General features: G+C 29.9%; 2 protein-coding genes across 3 annotated transcripts; one reads left to right on the top strand and one right to left on the bottom strand.

Moving 5' to 3' along the window:
• Positions 1–144: 144 nt before the first annotated feature.
• Positions 145–5,068, bottom strand: LOC107481854 (UDP-arabinose 4-epimerase 1). 2 transcript variants are annotated; one of them, XM_016102195.3, is made up of 11 exons: positions 4,920–5,068; positions 4,037–4,200; positions 3,606–3,730; positions 3,032–3,145; positions 2,824–2,931; positions 2,617–2,708; positions 2,083–2,224; positions 1,726–1,820; positions 1,109–1,238; positions 831–975; positions 145–747 (listed from the first exon to the last, which is right to left on the bottom strand). In XM_016102195.3, the coding sequence occupies exons 2-11, from the start codon at positions 4,098–4,100 to the stop codon at positions 509–511; spliced, it is 1,254 nt and encodes a 417-aa protein (XP_015957681.1). In that variant the 5' UTR covers positions 4,101–4,200; positions 4,920–5,068; the 3' UTR covers positions 145–508. The 2 variants fall into 2 exon arrangements, with proteins under 2 accessions (XP_015957681.1, XP_015957679.1); XM_016102193.3 differs by having other exon boundaries at positions 4,788–5,044.
• An 11,747-nt stretch (positions 5,069–16,815) lies between these two features.
• Positions 16,816–17,643, top strand: LOC107481606 (basic blue protein). The gene is made up of 2 exons (XM_016101878.3): positions 16,816–17,084; positions 17,252–17,643. Exons 1-2 carry the CDS (start codon positions 16,916–16,918, stop codon positions 17,449–17,451), a joined length of 369 nt encoding a protein of 122 aa, XP_015957364.1. The 5' UTR covers positions 16,816–16,915; the 3' UTR covers positions 17,452–17,643.
• Positions 17,644–21,682: the final 4,039 nt, after the last annotated feature.

Below are 21,682 nucleotides of genomic sequence, written 5' to 3'. Positions count from 1 at the left end.
AGCGACAATCTGCAATAATAGTAGGTACATCTAGGTTCTAGATACTGGACCAGGACCACCTTTTATTCTTGTCGTTTTTTTTTTAAAGAAAAAAAAAATTTGTAAGTTCAAACTAGTAGTGTCACCTAATGAACAATCATATAATTTACTAGCAGCAATGTAGTATTAATTTATTATTGTTATTATACAACTGAGAAGGTAAGAATCAAAAGCTAAGAGAGTGAAAAAAAACTATACCATTGGCTGGGCATTTATATTATTGAATCATATTATGTGGTTAATACATATAACGAATGGACTAATAATTCCCTAACAACCACCTACTGAATACCAAATCACTGTAGAGTGAAAGAAAGAAAGAAGAAAAAAATTAGTAATAATAATAATAAGTATGTAGTAACGATAACCCCTCTTCTAAGATAGCAATAGTAACTAGTAAGTGCAGCTGACATATGAGGCTGCTGGGGTTTCTTCTCTAGTTTTCTGCTATGTTAGATCTCTAAATGATTCAAACCACTGCATTTGAAACACCATAACCGTTATGATGAGATTTCTGCCATCTCCATGCAACCTTCAAACTCTCTAGAAGATCCGCGTGCTGAGCAGTCCAATTCAACTCATTTCTAATCTTTGTCGGATCGCTGTATACCTCAGCATAGTCACCAGGGCGACGAGGGAGGTATTCGACTTTAATGTCCACCCCTGTAGCCTTCTTACACGCGTCCACAAACTCCTTCACTGATCTACCTGATAAACATAACCACCACAGGGGAATGAACATTTGAGGCAACTAAAAAATTGAAGCATTGTATTCTGAGTTGTTAACATACCCTTTCCAGTGCCAACATTGAAGATCCCAACTTTACCAGACTCTGCCTTTTGAAGAGCCTTGACATGAGCATCGACAAGGTCAGTTACGTCAATGTAATCTCGCACACAAGTTCCATCGGCTGTCTTATAGTCCGTGCCTCTAACCTGCAGGGTGGCAAAACATGCAATGAGAAAACTTTCAAGTACTACATGCATTCAACAATTACAAGTTTATGAGACTTAAACAATAAGATGTTTTCCTTTTATATGTGAATTCAGAAATTTAAGCGAGATATACCTTTAAGCCAGGTATAATACCACGAGCTGCATCAAAGCAGGCACCTGAAATTCGGCCTTGCTCTCGTAGTTCAGGTCTTGGAGCTTCACCTAGTCTTCCCTCAGGGTCTGATCCAATCACATTAAAGTATCTGGCGGTTTCCCATATGAAAACATATTATTAATGATCAGCATACATAATTCCTAAGTATCCAGTGACGGCCTATATTTCACTTAGAGACACCTCAAACTGTTACCAATAGCCCAAATAACATGCAGTAGTCAGTTTTGTTATGCCAATAAATCCAAAAAATATTATTTTTAATTGTTTTCTGTTTGATACATGCTAATTAGAAAGGTCCACAAGCTCCCTACAATCTTCTAAACACACATAGATAAACCTAAAATCTAGGGCGTGAAAATAAGAAAAAAGCAGAAAGCCAAAGATAAAAAAGGTCTGCATTAGTTACATGGACCCATAACCCAACCATTGCGCATCTGTTCGCAACCCACTTTTCAAGGCATCCATACATTTCAGAATCACTTCTAGCTAGCCTAAGCAAGGAAGACCACGCTGAATAAAGTATGAGCAAGTTATTTAAAAGGAAAGAGCCGGGAGGATTTATGTAGAATACAAACCTCAGAATCATTACTGCCATGTCTGAAGTTTTAGAAAAATCAAGGATGATATCTTCGGCCATCTTTTTGGCTTTCCCATACGGATTGATTGGGACCTGACATTAGAACATTAATTTTATCACAAAAGCGATAAAGCCAATACAGATACAATGAGAAACGTAAAATATTCTCAAGCAACCTCCATAGTTTAGAGGAATGTTATATGCACTCCTCTCTATATACCTTGCACTTTTGGTATTAAAGTGATTGATTAGAAATGAGAGAAATGAAAAATGTCTTCTATACCATAAAAGAAAGGTATACACTTAGTGGTGTATCAAAGAGTGGTGCAAATATAATCTCTCATAATTTAATCACCTGCTGTGTTTCTTCCGTAATGGGCATCTTTTCAGGTTCACCATACGTTGCACATGTACTAGAATATATCAATGTCTTCACATCATGTTTAGCCATAGCTTCTAATACCAACAATGTATTTGATGTAATGTTGTGATAGTACCTGACAATATGAAAAAAAGAAACGATTAAATATATATTCAATAAGACTGAAGTAGATGAATCATAACCATCAATTAGCATTATCGCAAGTATTACAATTTGATACTACTCAAATTTGATACAACTCGAGAATTAAATCTAAATTAGAACCAACATCAACAGCAAAACAGCTTTAAATAAAAATGTTGTTATAGTGACTATGTTATCAGGAACACATTTACAACGCCGGCACAATGATAAATCTCATACCATATTTAATATGCCACTAAACAAGTCAATCGGTATCTAAATAGACATGTTACTTGTGCAACTTGGAAGGAGGAGCAAACTACAAGCAGAACGCAAACATTCAACTGAGATTGAAGTGCTTGAATAAACTCCAGAAGTACTTACTTGAGAGGATCCGCAGTGCTTTCCCCAACATATGCAACAGCAGCAAAGTGCATCACAGCATCAAACTTATTCTCCAAAAATATTTTATTAACCTGGTAACCAGTTAAGTAGAAAATCTTTCTTGGGTATTCTCCACATACGTTTCAATCAAAGTTAAAAATATGACAACAAAATATTTCTAGTGATGAGGAAAGTGGGTAAGGATACAGATGTCTGATCTCCCAAGTCAGCATATATAAATTGAAGCCTTCCTGGTTCTGGAAATAAATTTTGAAGAACTCTGACGGCACCCATATTTCCTCGTGACAGATTGTCCTGCCAAAAAGGAAAAAACAATGTTATGCCTGTTGCAACCACACTGATAAGTGCATTTGATTTTGTCAGAGAAATATTTCATTTTTATTAATAGACATACTACTATAGTGACACGATAATTTTCCTTCAGAAGCCGAAGCGTAGCATGTGAACCAATGTAGCCTGCACCGCCTGTTACTAAAACATGAGTTACCCCAGGTTCGCGAATGGCAAACTGGAAAAGGGGGAAAACAGAAACGAAAATGATAAATTAGCTTAAATAAATAAAGAAAATTAGCTTTAGAGAAGGCAAACTCCTATATCAGGATAGTTCAAAGAAAGAAGAAAACTATAACTGAAAAATATATATCTTGTCTTTCTAATTTTTCCCTTACAAAGTATCCCCTTTTCTCCTTCTTTCAACTATCTGGCTGACAAAAGTTGTGAACGGTAATTAAACATAACCAAGCTTCACTCTTTATGGATAAAAAATTAAAATAGTTCATATCATTCATCAATTCATCTCTATCAACAATCTACCACTTTTAAGATATATTTCAAAGGGTAATAATCAAACAGCTATGAAACTATAATGAATATGTACATCTCTGGTGTGGAGGGGACAAAAAAAAGGGAAAGAAGCAAAGACATAAAAAGCTCTCAAAGAAAACATGTGTAAGATGACTAGCGATTACCGGACTAGTGGAACTCAAAGATGGAGATTGCTTGATCATGATAATGCATAATGCTGTTAATCCAGCAGCAAGAAAAACTTTTCCAAGAAAATTGCCTTTCCTTTTTGGGTCAGCATAATCCAAGCCTAAAAGACAGAAAAACATAAACAGGAGAAATTAAATTGAAGAGGCCACATCTATGATAAGCTAAACAAATCCAATGGCATGAAATAAACTACAGAACTTTTAGAACTAATGAATCTGCAAACACCTTATGACTGTGCAGTCATATACCAGCATTCATTCTATCCTAGATTAAGGTGTTGAAAAGGCAAAGCCTTCGCTCCAATTTTCAAATTGATTAATGATTTGAGTGACCAAGCATGAAGCATCATTCAAGAAAAAGGAAAGTTAACACCATTCATGCTCAAATTTGGAGGACATAATCTTACCTCCCATTGGTAAAGGTCTAGCTCCTGCCCTTGGCTGACTTCTGGACCGGACAAAATTTAGCATTTGCAAAATCCTTATTATTTATTGCAGAGAATAAGGTCTTTTCACTTGATATGAATGATTAAATCAAGCTTCACTTCCTTGATAGGTCTTCAGAGACACGCTGCATTAAGAAAAAGGCCATGTAAGGAAAAAATTTCATTGTCAACGTACAATGAAAACAACCCGAAAAGAAGTTGAAAATGAAAAGTCACCCAAGCAAATTAACGAACAGATGGAAGACAAAGACACAGAGACAACGAATAAAGGTCAACATTGAAAGCAAAAGAAACAACATAAAAAATGAGATGATTAAAAGCTTCTCGTGGCTGCAATTCCCAGCAATAAATTGAAGATCCAAATAAAGCAGCAGAGGAAGAAATCAGTGAAACGATTGATTGAAAAAACAGAGAGAAGGCAGAAGGCAAGTTCTGCATAATTCACATGCAAATCAATCTTGTGCCAGAGCTTTAATTGGGAGAAAACAACAAAGAAGGTAAGTAAAATGGTTACAAAATGTTTGAGTTGCAAGATCCAAGACATGACGAAAACAAACAAAAGCACACAATCACATGTTTTCAGTACAACTAAAATTCAAAATCAAAATTTGAAAAACAAGAAACAAAATCCTTTGTGTTTTGGCGAAGCATGATTAATCAGAAAACGAAAAAGAAGTAGCTAGAGATAGTTGGAGTAGCAGCAGCAGTTTACATTAAGAAGGCAAAAGCAATAGGAAGATGGAAACGGGAGCTTTCAAAGTTAGCGATAATAATATCTCAGAAAAAGTTAAAAGAAGGAGAAGGTAGAAAAGGTGTAAGAAAGAGAAAGAGAGAAAACGCATACGAAAATGGAAGGTGAAAGGAGGGTCCCAAAAATGTTGGGGTTGAGAGAGAGAGAGAGAGAAAACGAAGGGAGGAGAGAGAAGCGAGGGAGTATTGCAATGGCTCTGTGTCGACCGACTCCATTTTGTGAAGCCATTGCCCTCTTCCTGCCGGACAGGAACACCCCCTTTTTTATTAAATTATTATTTAATAATTATTAATTTTATATAAAAATAACTGTATATGAATTTTTAAATTTTAAATCAATTATATTAAATTTTAATTATTTTTAAATTATATCATAAATAAACATTGGAATAGTAAATACATTAGTGCATATTAATAAATTAGTAAAAATAAAAATATATAATATTTTAATAAATTTTACTAACAAATATCCCTATAGTATCATAACTAAATAATTTGACTAAAGGACATAAGTTTTTAAAATTAGGGGTGGAAAACTTTTATGTTTAATCTTGTAAGCAATGTCCATACCACCAAATCTTACTTCAAAATGGGAAAGCAACCTAACTACTTGTAAATCATAATGGCGGCCGAAAATAATTCCTAGGTTGATACACCACCTTGCCCTTTGTAGTTGTATCTATTTTGTAAGTGGGAGCAAATGAAAAAAAAAGTAGCACGAAAACTTGAAAACTGATTCTATGGTATTTATTACTTAGTATTTTAATTTTTTTTATTTTTTTATAATTTATTTAAAATTTATTAAATTTTATACTTTTAAATTAAATATTAATTATTTAACTTTCTTTTTAACAATCAAATACTAAATTTTTAAGTATAGTCCACTTTTGGGCCCAGCTTTTCCTCCCTTCAATCCCTTTTCTGCAATCTCTTATAGTTTAACAAAAAAAATCTCTAATTTCATAATTTTTTTTATTAAATTGGTCTCTTATTTTTAGACGTAATTCTATTTTGGTCTTTAAGATTTAAATTATCATATTTGAATCTAAAAAAAATTCATTTAGTTTTAATGTACTACCGTGAGATCAAAATTAAATAATTAACGAAATGTTTTACATGACAGTAAACACACTTGTTCTAAAAGCATAAAATCAACTGTGGAATACATTTATTTATCATTCTCCTTAGTTTTAGAGAAAATATTTCGTTTAAATTATAAGAAAAATGATAAATAAATGTATTGATGCATCCACGATTGATTTTGTACCTCTGAAACTTGTACTTGTTCTCCAGATTATCGACCTTATTTTTGTATTACTTTCATGTAGTACATTTCGTTAATTATTTAACTTTGACCTAACGGTGGGACTAGATAAAACTTTTTTAAATTTAAATAAGACACTTTAAATTTTAAAAACTAAAATAGAATTACGCCCAAATATAAAAGACCAATTTAATATTTTACCTTTTTAAAAATAAATTAAGACATGTTTGAGGCTATTTTTTTAGTAAGAGAGGCCTTTTACCTGTTATGCAGTGTTATAGAATGGTAAGTGTGTTTTCTTTTAATATGAAATAAAGTATCATTTTTGTACTTAACGTTTGTGGTAAGTTCTAAAATTGTCTCTAACAATTTAAAATTGACTTAATGTTGTCTTGCTGTTAGGAATCCGTTAACAAAATTGATGGCGGAACAAAATTGAGACGATTTTAAAATGTTAGGAAGTTAAATAGGACAAAAATATTGGGGTAAAAAACGATACACAGAAATAAATTTTAATTTTATCCTTCAATAATATCAATTTTTTACTGTACATAATATTCAATTATTTTTCAATCACATCTAAGTAAATTACACTTATCACATTACTTTCATTGTAAATAAATTTATTTTTTATAAATTTACACTTAAAGTTATAAGTTAATATAAAAATATAAAAAATTTATTTAGAATAAAAGTAGTGTGATTAAGTGTAGTTTACTTAGATGTGATTAAAAAATAATTGAATATTATATACAGTAAAAAATTGATATTATTAAAAGATAAAATTAAAATTTATTTCTATGTATCATTTTTTATTACCAATATTTTTGTTCTATTTAAGTTCCTAACGTTTTAAAATCGTCTCAATTTTATCCCACTGTCAATTCTATTAACAGATCCCTAATGACAGGATAACATTGAACAAATTTTAAAACGTTAGGGACTTAAATAAAACGATTGAAATGTTAAGGACAACTTTATAACTTACCCCAAATGTGAAGACAAAAACGATATTTACTCTAATATGAATCATGAAAGTAAATTGAAAGTTTTTATTTGACTTCTTGAAATTTTTATAAAATTCTGAGGGTCAAATTTGTTAAGGAAAATTTTTTTTTGATGTTTTGAATTTCAATTTGAACGAGATACACAAATTTAAATGTGTACTAACAATTTTTAAAAATTAAAATACGCAAATCTAAAAGTCATATTTATATTTTAAGTGACAAATCTGATTATTTAATTTATATTTTTCACATCCTAATTAAACATATTATATTCCAACAATAATGCAAGACATTATCTTATCTCTAATATCAAAAGTAAAAAAAGCACGTTTGACAATGGGTGTAAATACAATTTAAAAAGCAAATTTCTAGAATTTTAAACACGAACACTGGCTTGTAGGTGGGTGGCATGAAAACTATGCTGCTTGTTATTATAAATTAATCAAGGCTAATACTTTGAAAGATCAGGTCTTGCTTTACAGGAATATTTCATACACATAAAAAAAATAATCAGCTCATATTTTTAATATTTATATATATTTATTTTATATATTTTTAATATATATTTTATATTGAGTGATTTATAATGTACATATAACAGATTAATTGATTTTATTATATTCTAAAAGGCATATGCATGTCCAACATTATATATGAGGCTATGATCATGTGGTTTGCCTTTTTACAAGGGAATATTCTTACAATTATTGTTGGAAGGGTAGTATTAGGAAGTCAATGGTCTAAGTGTACAATGTGTATAATGGACTAAATTTTTGGTCCATGAATAAATAAAATGAACATCAGTTCACCAAGAATCGAACCCTTGACCTTTCGGATCTAGAATTCTAATACCATATCATGAACCCACTCATCCCAAAAACGTAACCTGACAGAACAATGTAACACTAATGGTCATATCTCTAATATTTCCTAAACCTCCATTGTACACATTGTACGTTTAGACCATTGGCTCCCTATACTTTTTCTTGTTGAAAATATATACTATTTGGTCTTAATCTTTTATCATGATGTTTGCATGATCACTCTTTTTCTATTCTCTTTTTTTTTTTAAATTCTCATTGTTAATTAATGTGAGTGACGGTGGTGCCAAATGAAATGAATCCGGGTCGGGCTTCTTTAGCTCTTTCATTTTCATATATCCTTTTATGACCACGAACTACTTTTGTATGTTTAATTAATTTAATTTATTTGAGTTATTTCATGACTCTATTTTTCATTCGATACATATATGATAATAAGAATGCTTCTTCAGGAATTAATTAATTTTATGCGTAGATTTTTGCTGTTTTGGGTAGACTTAGAAAAAAAATAAAGTGAGAGAATATAAAATGAGAATACACCACATTTAACTCCAAATTTTAAGATAATAAATTAATGAGTATCTCATCTTATAAATTTTTCATTTTTCTTATTTTTTTTAATGTGAGACTAATTTCATATACTTCTCATACTTATAATATTAACAAAAATATTAAATATCACGTTAGCAAAAATATTAGCATTCTCATCTTAAATGTTTTGTTTTAATGTTTTTTATTTTTTTCTGAAAACCGAAACTGTGATACCTAGGTATACCTTTTTCGAAACCGACGCAAAACACATGGCCCTATTAGCTGACCCAGTTGTTTAATTATTACAGGAAAAATAACGCAAACTTGCTTACATTTTTTTAGTATCATGAATTATTTTAAGTATATAGATATAGTGAACAAAATTGTCTTTACTAAAAAAAAAAAAAAAAAGAATTTTCATATTGTCGGTTACAATTTATGCTCCCTATTTTAAAGCCTACATTTTCTCAATCCTCTCCTTAAATTAAGTATGCCTAAAGTCTCCAAAGTCAAACAAGAATTGCCTCATTATCAATCATTGTGAAGCACATGAACCCCCAACACTTTCTAGATTCATACCATACCCAAAAATAAAATAATATTCACACATATGGAATTCTTTAATTTGGATACATTATGATTTGTTTTTCCTTAAAAACATTATTGTATATGTTCACAAAAAGAGGGTGGCAGTATAACTATAAGTAAAAAGAAAGGTGGCAGTTTCTTTTTCCTTGGTACCTAGAAGAGTGCCCATTTTATATATCATGGTGAAATGGGTCAATTACCATTATCGAGAGGAATCATTAAATGAAAGAAGGTTACTTAATTGTCTTGATTGTGAAATTAGGCAGACCTTGAAATTTTGATGTGTATTTATTATTTGCATAGCTTCTAGTCTTCCACCAAACATTTGAACTTTGAAATTAAATTCTTACATAATTCAATAACTCACATTTAGAAAAAGTTAACAATAATAGGAATAAGTTCAATTAAATTTCTTTAACATATATTTAATTTTTATGAATCTTAAAATCTTTTAAACTGTGAATGTATCAATGTAAATTATTAGACTTATATTATTAATTTTTCTCTTTTTTTATTAAAAAATATTATTTATACACTAAAATTAATTATTATTCATTAAATCAGTAAGTATATATTTGTGTATAAATATATATTGTTATTCTTAGATTTTTTTTTGAGCTATAAGGAGCTAGTGGTTTAATATTAACTCATTAGGTTGTTAATGGCAATACCACAATAAGTTGATTGCTCTTTAGTTATTTTTTTTGTTGTTGTTTTTTTCCTTTTTTTTCACATTATTGTGTTGGGCTTCTGTTAAATACATGTAATTTTTAAATTTATTTTTAATATATATTTTATATAAATAATAAATTTAATAGTTGGTTTTTAATGTATGCATGAATGTTTATTATTTATAACATTTGGTACCGCTCAACAAATTTGAGAGAGACAAATTGATAATTAACTAACACGGTCACACACCATATGCATTTTTTCTAATTTAGTTTGGGATCCAAGCTATTTAAGTTTAATCTCAACTAAGCTTTTGTCAAACTCATTTCAAAGTTCAAACAAAGCACTGGTGAAAGGAAGTTATGACTGCACTACATACCAAACATTTTTTTTAATTAATATTTGTTTCCCCCAAATTTTATTCCTTCAATAATGAAATGTTGAAAGAGACAAGCACTAGATTCCTCTATTAGTGGAGAATGATTTGCGTATATACATACTCGTCAAAAGTCATAAGTTATTGAACCCTAAAAATAGTGTTTTAGATCACATGGTCAACGACTTGAGTACTTGGAACAGTGAAGTTCAGTTCTAGAAAAATTATTTGACCATTCCACTTCGATACATATATAATTTGGCACACCATAGGTATAGAGGAAAACATAGTTTGGTAAGAAAACTTGTTTCACATTTTCTAACTCTGGATCATGTTGAGGCTCATATGTCTCTCATATGAAATTATTAGTTAAAAAGTATTAGATAATTTGACATATTTAATTAAATTATTATTTAACGATTATTAATTAATAATTTCACTAAAAGACAAACTGCATGTAAATTTTGACCGTGGATTATAGAAGCGTTGGTTAATATTGCTATGTTTATTTTATTTATATAAAATTATGTATGAGCAAAATTTAATATACAAGGATTTGCAAGCACACTCATTAAAAAGTGGTTATATAGCACGTTAACAATCATGAAATTTACTTAAACACATGAGTTTTTCATATAGAACATACTCTTTTCAAAATCTAAAGAGTCTCACTTTAGTAAAAGTGAATTGAGTTTTAGGCAAGTTTTACTCACAAAGTTGGATATTTAAATTCTGAAAAGCTCTCTCAATACAGTAGAATAAATGGTGGAGTAACGAACAGAATTCAATTATTCATTTAAAAAATATGAGCGAATTGACAAAGAGCCATAAATAAATAAATAATGAGATTTTCTTATTCTGTTTGTTTTTTTCCTTGGTGGTAATAGGATATATATTTTTTTTTTTTTGGAATTTGAGATTGATGTAGCCAGGTCACGTTTGACTTAAATGGGCTTATTGGTCTGGGCTAGGCCCATAAGCCTCTATCCTTCTTTAAGGGCTTTCCTGATATCGTGCCCTTCTCATAATAATAACCACTATCTTAGACCAAAACAAAAATTTAACCAAAAAAATTATGTTATTTGTACACGAAAGTCAATCACTAAATTCAGCCACTAGTATAAATTACATATTAGAATATAAATATATATTAAAATTAAACTATGTATATATTTATACACAAATATATTAGTGACTGATTTTAGTGATTGATTTTGGTGTACGAATAATATTTTTGAAAAAAAAAAGCATTGCAATGTATGAATTTGTTCATCATCAAATTATGATGCAACAAGATCTCTTTTTGTGGTTCATCATCTACTGGTTCCTCATGAAACCTCCAAAAATTATAAATCTCATTCTGAAACTTTTCCATTGCTGTTATCTTCTTCTTTGAAGGGGAGGTTTGGTTTTATTGGCCTTGAGTTTTTAAATGTCCTTAAGGAGGGTTGAGTGAAAATGCTTAGGGAATAAGCATCAAGGTTTCCACCATATCAGTAAAAGTGAATATTGTTTACAGTTTATCTATCATGTCAGGACACATGTTAAGATAATAAGATTACAAAACAAAAAAAAATATTAAAAATATAAAAAATTTAAATTTTTAATACATTTATTCTTTTACCGGATTTGGACTGTGAGACCTGAGTTCTTACGTGGCTAAGTTAGTCGATCCACTTGCCTTTAGGGGCACTTCTTTATAGTTTTGGGCTGACCAAGTCGGGCCTGACCCATTAAGAATGATATGTCAATTTTTTATTTTTTACTTTAGCCGTTTGGACTTCGAGCATGTACTACCCTTGTTTGGTTTCACTGTACTCTCCCTAAAAATAAAAGCAAAGCTCCTCTCGAACTATTTATTCATTATTAATTTATATTTTATAGTAACATTTGATTAAATCTGAGGGGTAACTCTAAATGTACCAATTGTCATGTTATTATCCTGAAATATTAAAAGCAAATCAAATTTTTGTTTTAAATTATAATGTTAATTAAAAGAGTAAATTTTATATTAGATAGTTCATTTTTTAATATTTTTTATTATTTTAAAAATTAGTCTCTCTAAATAGATTATTAATCCTTTTATAGTTTTTAATAAAAAAATTTAATATATATTAGACAAATAAGACTCTAATAAATTTTGTTGTATATAATATAATTAGGTTAAAAATATTAGGGTGTAGTTAACATGTGTCTTAGGACACATAATAAGTTTATCAGTTACAACTAGTACAAAACTTTAAATATTTTCATTTAATAAATTTAAAATAAATACACTAAAAATTTATTTTTTTATATTTTTAATAATTTTTTTCTTTTGTAATATTAACACGTGTCCTAAAATATTATAATAAAATAATTTTTTTTAAATGACAAAGAAACTAATTTATGTGATAAAAGTAATTCTCCGAAATTTAAAAGATAAAACAAATTTATTGAAAAATAAAATATCTACTTTTTCTTTCCCTTTAGAATCAATCTAGATGTATGTTTACTCTAGTTAAAATATAATAGTTTGAAAAGACATGCATGTCATTACTTTTTGGTTTGAAAATATGGTAACAATTAAATAGATCGCATTAAATATTTAGATTTTTTGTCAAAGTGGGCATTTAAGAATTATCACAATAAATATTGTTGACTTTTTTAAGTTAGTAAACAAATATATGGGTGCTTTTAGGGTTTTTTTTTTAATAAATAAAAAATATTATATTAATCAAAATATACAATTTGTAATATATTTACGAAAATTTATCCTATCGTTTAGCTCGTTTACAATATAAACAAAAAAAAAATGTATGTAAACAAAGTAGTCGGATCACATTTGTATACGTGGTGTGTAAATAGCCATATTACATTTGTACATGTGGTGTGTAACGGTCTTATTTCGTTTACATTATAAACGAGATAAGAGAAGAGGCGACCTATATATAGAATTTATTTACAGCACCATTTGGATAGATATTTGTCTCATTTCTTCAACTTTTAACTTCTACCTTTTTTCTAATCGTATTATCGAATAACTCGTAAATTATGGCGCGCGTAAATGCACATGATGCAGACATCAACTGACTGAATGCGACATGACACATTGCTTGAGCAACTGACTTCGAAGTTAGTGTTGTTATTTTTATGTTTATGTTAAAGCATATATGTGTAGCCATACTTAGGATACTTCAATAGAACTAGTATACAATATATGTTAGGTGGATGAATGTATTGTTAGCAAGAGTTAACTAACAGGGGGAATGATTTTAGGTATTAGTGAAATTAATTTGTTAAGTAAATGTTTATTTATATAATTCTGTACGAGGATTTGAAATGATAGCTTTGTCTAATTGCACCTTGTAAAACAGGGATGCTGACAGATGGGTTGGACTGTATCAATGATAGGATGGCACTGCAGAGAGGTTATTGTCCAACTGTCGATGGCCCTGAGACACGGTGGGTGCTAAACATGTGTGCACCCCTTCAACCCTACACACCCATCTAACGAAATAACACATACATGGTTGGCATTTATATCAAATATAACAATGATAAATGAGAAAATACACCATAGTTAAACTTGACCTCACCAATATCCGAGATTCTGTCGGAAGGTAACACGGAGACTCCAAGGGCATCTTGCTGCATATTGTTGATAATGCACATGGTACTTTAATCGGTTTGACTCTACAATTCAGTACTCAGTATTTCTGCGAATGCTGTAATTCTTCACACCCTGCATTACTGCATCTTTGCTCTTAAATATGTGGCCAACTCGAAACTCCACACCACCGTCTAAGTTGTAATTGTCTTTACTCGTGTTGAAAAATGGAGTTTTCTCATGCATCGCGTCTAGATCCAATGTATGATAGTGACTGAGTAAGTTGATAAGGTCAGAATTGTGTGCAGAGCAGGCAGAAGATACCGAATTGATGTCTCAACCGACATCTCCGGTATAAACTCCTCCTCATCATCATCTTCAGAAGAACCACTATCGTTGCTATCCGTGACATACTCCTCGTCGGAGTCATCGCCATCCACGTCCATTTCTTCCACTAGACTAGCATCGTGTAGCGTGGTGGTGCGAGAGATGGGTCATTCTACACAAAATTTGAGTGGCCAAATTCACTACCACCAACATCACCGACCTCCGCAAAAAGTTATATCACTTGTTCCGCCATGATTTTTTCATGGATGTCAAACATGAGACACACATGCTCGTCGCCATGGAGGCAAAACAGACGAAACTGAAAAACTCAATTTTCCGTCTATGCTAGCAACCTATATCCACCCTTCCGATCTCTTGTCTCCCGCTACCACCAACGCTATAAACTCTTTAGCTTGGACAAAAACTTACTCGCCGAGTGCGCAAAAAATGGAATTATCACACTCAAATATCATTCCAATGTCACTGTTTCTCATATGGCAATTGGGATACACACTTACAACCACATATCCATTACTACTAGACATTTTGACTTATTTTTTGGAAGAAAAACGGAAGAGAAGAAGAAGTGAAATATTTGTGGATAATACAAAAAGTTGCATATCTTTGTATAGCTATTGAAAATTTGTTGTAACATATCTCGTTTACAGTATAAACGTCATAATTTATCTCTTATCTTGTTTACAGTATAAACGAAATAAAAATATACGTATCTCATTTACACTGTAAATGAAATATGCACATCTCCCATATATTACCCTATCTCGTTCATTATAAATGAAATACATGCATTCTTATTCGTTTATACGATAAAAGAGATAAGAAATACGATAAAATTTTGTTAAAATACTACAAATTATATATTTTGGTAAATAAAATAATTTTTTATTTATTTAAAAAAAACCGTGCTTTTAAGATTGCTAAAGAATTTTTTATACAAAACATATAAAATTTAGGTTTTAAATGTATTTTTTTTATTCATTTATCAAAAAAAAATTTTAAAAATTTATATTAAAATAATTTTAATCAGGGGTGAAACTACATAAAGAGAAAGGGGACAATGGTTTCTCTAATTTTAATTTTTTATATGTAAATTATATGTAAATTTCAGTTTAATTTTTTAAATTTTATTTTAATCTTATTTTATTGTATAAATATTTTTAGTTATTTTTTAATATTTCATCTAACTCCATCCCTGATGTTAATAACATATATTCTTATGAGATATATTAATTAAATCCTAAATATATTGAATTGTTAACTTGATTTGTGATTCAGTACTAGTGTGTGTATTCGTTGTCTTCAACATCTACAACATATGATATTAATTTCGTGAAATATCCAAACTTGGTAGATATCCATACTTAAATTCAGCCGAGATTGTGGACTATAATCTATACATATTGATATTGGTGATGGTGATCCTTATTCAATGTATATGTAGGACTTCTCCAAGCAAAGAAAAATCAATAGTAATACTATTACTATTTATTTAAGAGAAATCAATTTAAATTTAAATTTAATGTTAAAAGTTTTTTTTTTTTGAGAAAAAAGGGGGGGGGATTAAAGGGATGGGCCTGAAGAGAGGCCTGGTGGGTGGTTGGCACACAATTCTTAAAAAATAATAATTGGTATTTATATTTGTATGTCGGGAAATTAATGGGTTAGGCATTACTCAAAATTTCATGACATGCCACTAATTAAAGTTGTGTACTAAACAAACCAATTCATTAATCCACTACTATATACCATATAGTTATATACACACTAATAGTATGGTTTAGTAACTTTGACCACTATCATGGCATCTTATACCGCCGTATAGTAAAATTTTGTAGATCTCCAAAACGAAGACTTGGTATAAAGTAATTTTTTTTGGTCAAGTATAAAGAATCTTAAACACTTACTTTGATATGATGCGAAAGTTGTTTGCAATGGAAGTAAAATGTGATGTCAAGCTCACAATAGCTCAGGGAATTGCCAACACATACAAAATAATATTGAATACTGAATGTTTATAATACCAAAGGAAGTGTTGCATACTGAATGTGTTTGTTACAAGAATTCCAGATTTTCTGCCCCTTAATGAGGGCCTGCAATCTATGTTTATTGCTCTTCCTTTAATATTTTTAAGGGAAATTATACGGTGTCTAACACATAATCAAAAGAGATAGAAGTGGATTATTTCACCTTTTATTTTTATATCATATAGTTGAAAAATTAAGCACCACACAACACAGTTTTTTTGTAATGTAATGTTGATCCAAAGCATGCATCAGCGTTGACTCTGTTATCTGCCTACATCACCATGTGTCTCTTGGTCAATGTCTAACTGTAGAAAGGGAGACAGAAGAAATAATGTTATTTCAAGTTTCAACCACCGTTTCTAGATTTCATGTATCTAATGTATCTAGCTCATTCTAAAATCTTTTTTTCTCTAAAAAAACAAAATTATTATTTAGTTCATTAAAAATATATAAATAATACTTTTAAATATATCAGTATACTGATATTTTAATAAATTTTAATTATTAATTTTAATTATATATATTTTTTATAATTAAAATCAATAATTAAAAATTACTGAAAATAAAAGTACAGAGAATATATATTAAACATAAATTAAACAATAGCCTTTTTCAAAGATAAATTCTGATATTAATTAATAACAATAAAAAAATGAACGGATTTAGGGGGGCCTGCAATGGTATTTACCATCCTCTATCCAACCACCTACCCACCAAGCTAAAGACAGAGTCCTAAATCCTCACTTATAAAACCTTACATGATTCTTCATTCCAAAATGCACACTGAAACGCTTGTCAAATATCTATCTATATCTATAGTATTCTCTAGAACTAAGTTTTCAAGTTACCTAGGTGTTATTAATTAATAACATGGGTGCAGTGGGAAGAGGCAGTGCAATAATGGTGGCACTTGTATTGTGCTTGATGGTGGTCGAGATGGCTGATGCTGCCACGTACACCGTTGGAGATGCAGCTGGTTGGACCTTCAATACCGTCGGCTGGCCCAGAGGAAAGCGCTTTAGAGCCGGCGACACTCTCGGTAAGAATTATTAGATAATTTGACATATTTAATTAAGAGTGCGTACTCGAATAGAACAAATTTTATGTTGAACGTTTTTGTTTTTAAAATCAAAATCGTTTGATAAAAATTTTTGATGTACACGTAGCATAACCCGTTATTTAATTAACAAAATCGTGGTTGTGTAGTATTCAGTTACAACCCAAGAGCACACAATGTGGTGGCAGTGAACAGAGGAGGGTATGATAGCTGCAGGACACCGCGAGGAGCCAAAGTGTACAGATCGGGGAAAGATCAGATCAGGCTTGTCAGGGGACAGAACTACTTCATCTGCAACTTTCCCGGCCACTGCGAGTCCGGCATGAAAATCGCCGTCAACGCTGCCTAATCCTCCCATCCTCCTCATTATTCCATCATATTTCTTCTATCCTTTAATTTTACACTGCATCACTTATAATATATATGTAGCAACTCGGTTAAGTTGTAAGAAATAAAAGGGTGTAGGTTTCATATCGTATGTAATATGGTTCACTGATCTATACTATATATGGATCTAGTAATATAATAAATGTTGCTATTATATATTTTTCTTTCTTTATTTACCATCATCTGTTCCTTTCTATATACAGAGAGCAGCATACAAACATAACCCAGCTTTTTTATATTTAATTAATATTAATTAAATTGTTAAAAAATTTGAAAAACGTTAAACGTTAATTATGTTGATTAGACTTGACGGTAAATTTATTTTTTCATAATGATCCTCAATTCAAGTATTAGATTAAAAAATACTAAAAAATATAGCTACAATTTTTTAAGAGTAAATATTTAATTTACTGAATTTAGTACTAGTTTATTTTTACGAAAAACGATGTTATCTCTTAGGAAAAGTATATGGAACCAACTAATAATCAGCCAAGAATGGAACAACATAATTAATATAATTAGTTTTATTAATTTATAATTTAATTTGTTTGTTAAATTATTGTCGACCACGTTAGTGTTAGGAGAGAATCACATAACAGATGCTTTGATCATTCATTAGTTGATTCCATATAATTAATTATGTTTTATTAATGCGTAACACATGAAACATAGAAATTATATCCAAAACTATCGTGTGCCTATTAGTAGCAACATCCGATTATCAGTTAGCTGATTCTTTACTTATATAGAGTTGGTTCCCTAGCATTGTTGTATCTCTTATTAAAAAAGAAATGCTTCATCTCTAATATTATTCTTTTAAGATAATACGAATTTTTTGTTAAAAATTCAGTGAAATATTAATAAAATGATCATTCTGTGACAATTTTATTTATAATCTATAGAGTTTAAAACCATTATTTCCAACAAAAACTATAGTTTGCGAGGGTTTTAAATTTTCAAAAATTACAAAATAAAGTATCACAAAATTAATTAATTTTTATTAACATTTGACGAATTTTTTAATAGAAAATTTATATTATCTCAAAATAATAATATTGAGAGTCAAATTGTCAAAATGTCCTTTTCTTTTAGAGAAGTGATCACATTGTTTTTCAACAAAATAAAAAGAATGCGGATTGAGTCTTTATTTTTTTAATTATGTTAATTAAATTCTCGATAATAAAATTTGTTTGACTTAAGATTAAAAGTCAAATTAATCTTTTAATTTTTTTTCTATTATCTCTATATAAAAATTGTCGAAAATTATAATGCTGATCTTGAAGCTGCAGAAAGACACAATTGCGTGCTTCATATTCATGGGATGATGGATAAAATCGGTAGTAGAGCTTGAAATAAAATTTTGGAATTCAAATAAAAGATAATTGTTAAGATGTTTTTGATATAGCTTTATTTAAGATAAGTTCATATAATCTTATCTCTTTAATTTGGATGATATTGCCAAATTTGAAACTATTTTTTAGGGTCTCGTTCCAAAGAATTAAGGTCAAACTCATCAGATGCAACTCTTTAAATTTTTGAAGGTTGTATTTCACTTTTTTCGTGATTCACTAAAATAGAAGAACTATCTACAAGTGTTGATATTGTAAAAGTTATACGTTATCCTTCTTAAATATTAGCATTCCTTTTAAAAATGTATCAATTCTTTGATTTTTCATGATTATTTTGTATAAAAATTGAACATATATCCTATAAAATATGTAAAAAAAATTAGAAAGACAAATATTAAAAAATTAAATTATATAAATAGTAAAATATAAAATAATATTAAATTATATAAATAAAAAATATCTAATTTTCTATATTTGAACTCAAAAATAGAGAGAGTGTTACTTATTGAATAGAGAGCTGCGAAATATAAATATATTCAGTTCAGTCCAAATCCAACAAAATTTGAATGTTTAAAACTAAAAATTATTGTGCAATAAAAATAAGAGATGAAGATTGATTTTAGTATTTTAAATTATAGTAAAGTATTTGAATAAATTAAATTATTTTTTATTTTCTAAAAAAATATTACTAATTTTTTTATCAAAAATTTAAAGAGTCATGGTCCCTTTGTCTTAACTAAACTCCGCCGCTTGATAAAGCACTAGTGTCTGATCCGTTTCAACGCAATTTGTAGATGAAAAACAAAATTCCGGAGTTTAATGTTGGTCATCATTGGTTGAAAATAACATAAATTGGTTCTTCCCCAACCCAAACAATGGAAGAAGATCAACTATTAATTCTTTTTCATTAATTAATTAATGCGGTAATCATCATCATGCCTTCAAATTAAAGTTGGTAGTTGCACCTTTTTCTTTTTGACATGCATTTAAAAGAACTGTACGTCGTTTTCTTGTCTGCCATACTTTCAACGCTGTATAAGTGTATATTATATAGGAAAGTTTTCAAGTATGCTAAGTATTTAATTGAATTTTAATCGTTAATCATAATTATATATATCATATATATCTTTTATAATTAAAATTAATAATTAAAAATTATAAAATAATAATTTAATCAAACATATAAAATTATTTAATAATTCTTAACTAATAATTTCACGTAAAAACAATTTTACCATGTTTTTACAAAATTGTAAAAAGAGTAGATAGATGATGATATATTTGAGTTAGTATATACATGAGACATATATAAGTAGTATGTATGTAGTGATGAAAAAAGAGTAGAATAATATAAAAAATTGGAAAGCAAAGAAGGAGAATGGGGTGGGGTTAAGGGGTGAGGAGAGTGAAGAGTAGCATAGTGTGTGTTGTGTTGGTCAGTGGTTGCCAAAAATGGAACCTCGGCCTAAAGGAAGGGTTACAACACCTTTATGCCATATTTCTGTCACTGGTCAAGTTACCTGTCTTTCCATGACATACTCTTTCACATTCATTTTCCTTCTCGGTAAAGATCACAACACACAAGCACACCCATTCATTATTATTATTATATCAATAATAATCCCTTTTCTTTTCTTTTAGTTTTCTCTATATCTCATCATCATAGAATCAATAAAACAAGAGGAAGAGGGTGGAGTTAATTAATGAGCTGTGAGTGAGTGTGCCTGCACCAGGACATATGTGTGTTTTTGCTAATATATAAGTAGTGTTCTCATCCTAGTTAATATAACAAGATTTCATAAAAAACTTAGGACTTAAATTTAAAAATTATTTATTAAGGTCAATTATAGTGTGAAAATGTAAATTCTTACAAAAAAAAAAGCATACAAAATATATGAAAAAGAAACATCCAAATCCTAAAAAAATATAAAATATAAAAAAATCATCCAAAACTAATAAAAAGAATTATCTAAATTTTTAAAAAATATATAAAAAAGGAAAAACAACAAAAAAATACCTATGAAGTTTACAAATGCTAACAAAAGTACTCATAAACTAAGAAAATTAACGATGTACCTATGAAAGATGGGTTTCGTAAGACAAAAGTATCCAAATTCTAATTTTTTGTTGATTTTTTTAATAAAATTCCTACACTACTACACCTTCAACCTCAACTCACCTTTTTTAACCTTCTATAACCCAACCTACACCTTTAAAATTCTTGCCATGGAGTCCAAAATTACTCTTACAACACACCAGACCGAAATCAATGGTGGTGGAGGATCGGACTTCAACCGATTTAGTCACAAGTCTACCGAACCCTCTTTCTGCATGTAGCAGCACCACGACCCCTCTCTTCTCAGGTGCACGACGACGATGTTCTCCTCGACTGGGTCAAGCGCGCCACGACAAAGTTCTCCTTAGGTTGGGTCATAGGCGCGCGACGAAGGTGTTGTAGCTACCTTAAGAGTGAGGGGAAGCAGTGAGAGGGGAGGAGATTGATGGTGATAGGGTAGGTGGGTGACGGACGGTAGTGAGGAGGTAGGAGGAGAGATATGTGACTCTATAAGAATTTTTGAGAGGCAAAAAAGTGAGGAGAGACAAAGAAGTGGGAAGAGAGGGAGTGACGGTAGAATGGGGTTAGGGTGGGGTAGTTTGAGAATTTTATTAAAAAATTAACAAAAAATTAGGATTTGGATACTTTTGTTGTACGGAACCCATCTTTCATGGGTATAGCTCTTCCACAATGGAATCTGAAGAATTCGCCATGATATATCTGATCCATGCATAATATCATGAAAAATGGATACAAATTTTTGGCTGTTACTTAGTATCGGCAATAGG

The sequence above is a fragment of the Arachis duranensis genome, chromosome 3 (assembly GCF_000817695.3).
Source record: "Arachis duranensis cultivar V14167 chromosome 3, aradu.V14167.gnm2.J7QH, whole genome shotgun sequence".
Taxonomy (NCBI): domain Eukaryota; kingdom Viridiplantae; phylum Streptophyta; class Magnoliopsida; order Fabales; family Fabaceae; genus Arachis; species Arachis duranensis.
This window is presented reverse-complemented; position numbering and strand designations above follow the sequence as displayed.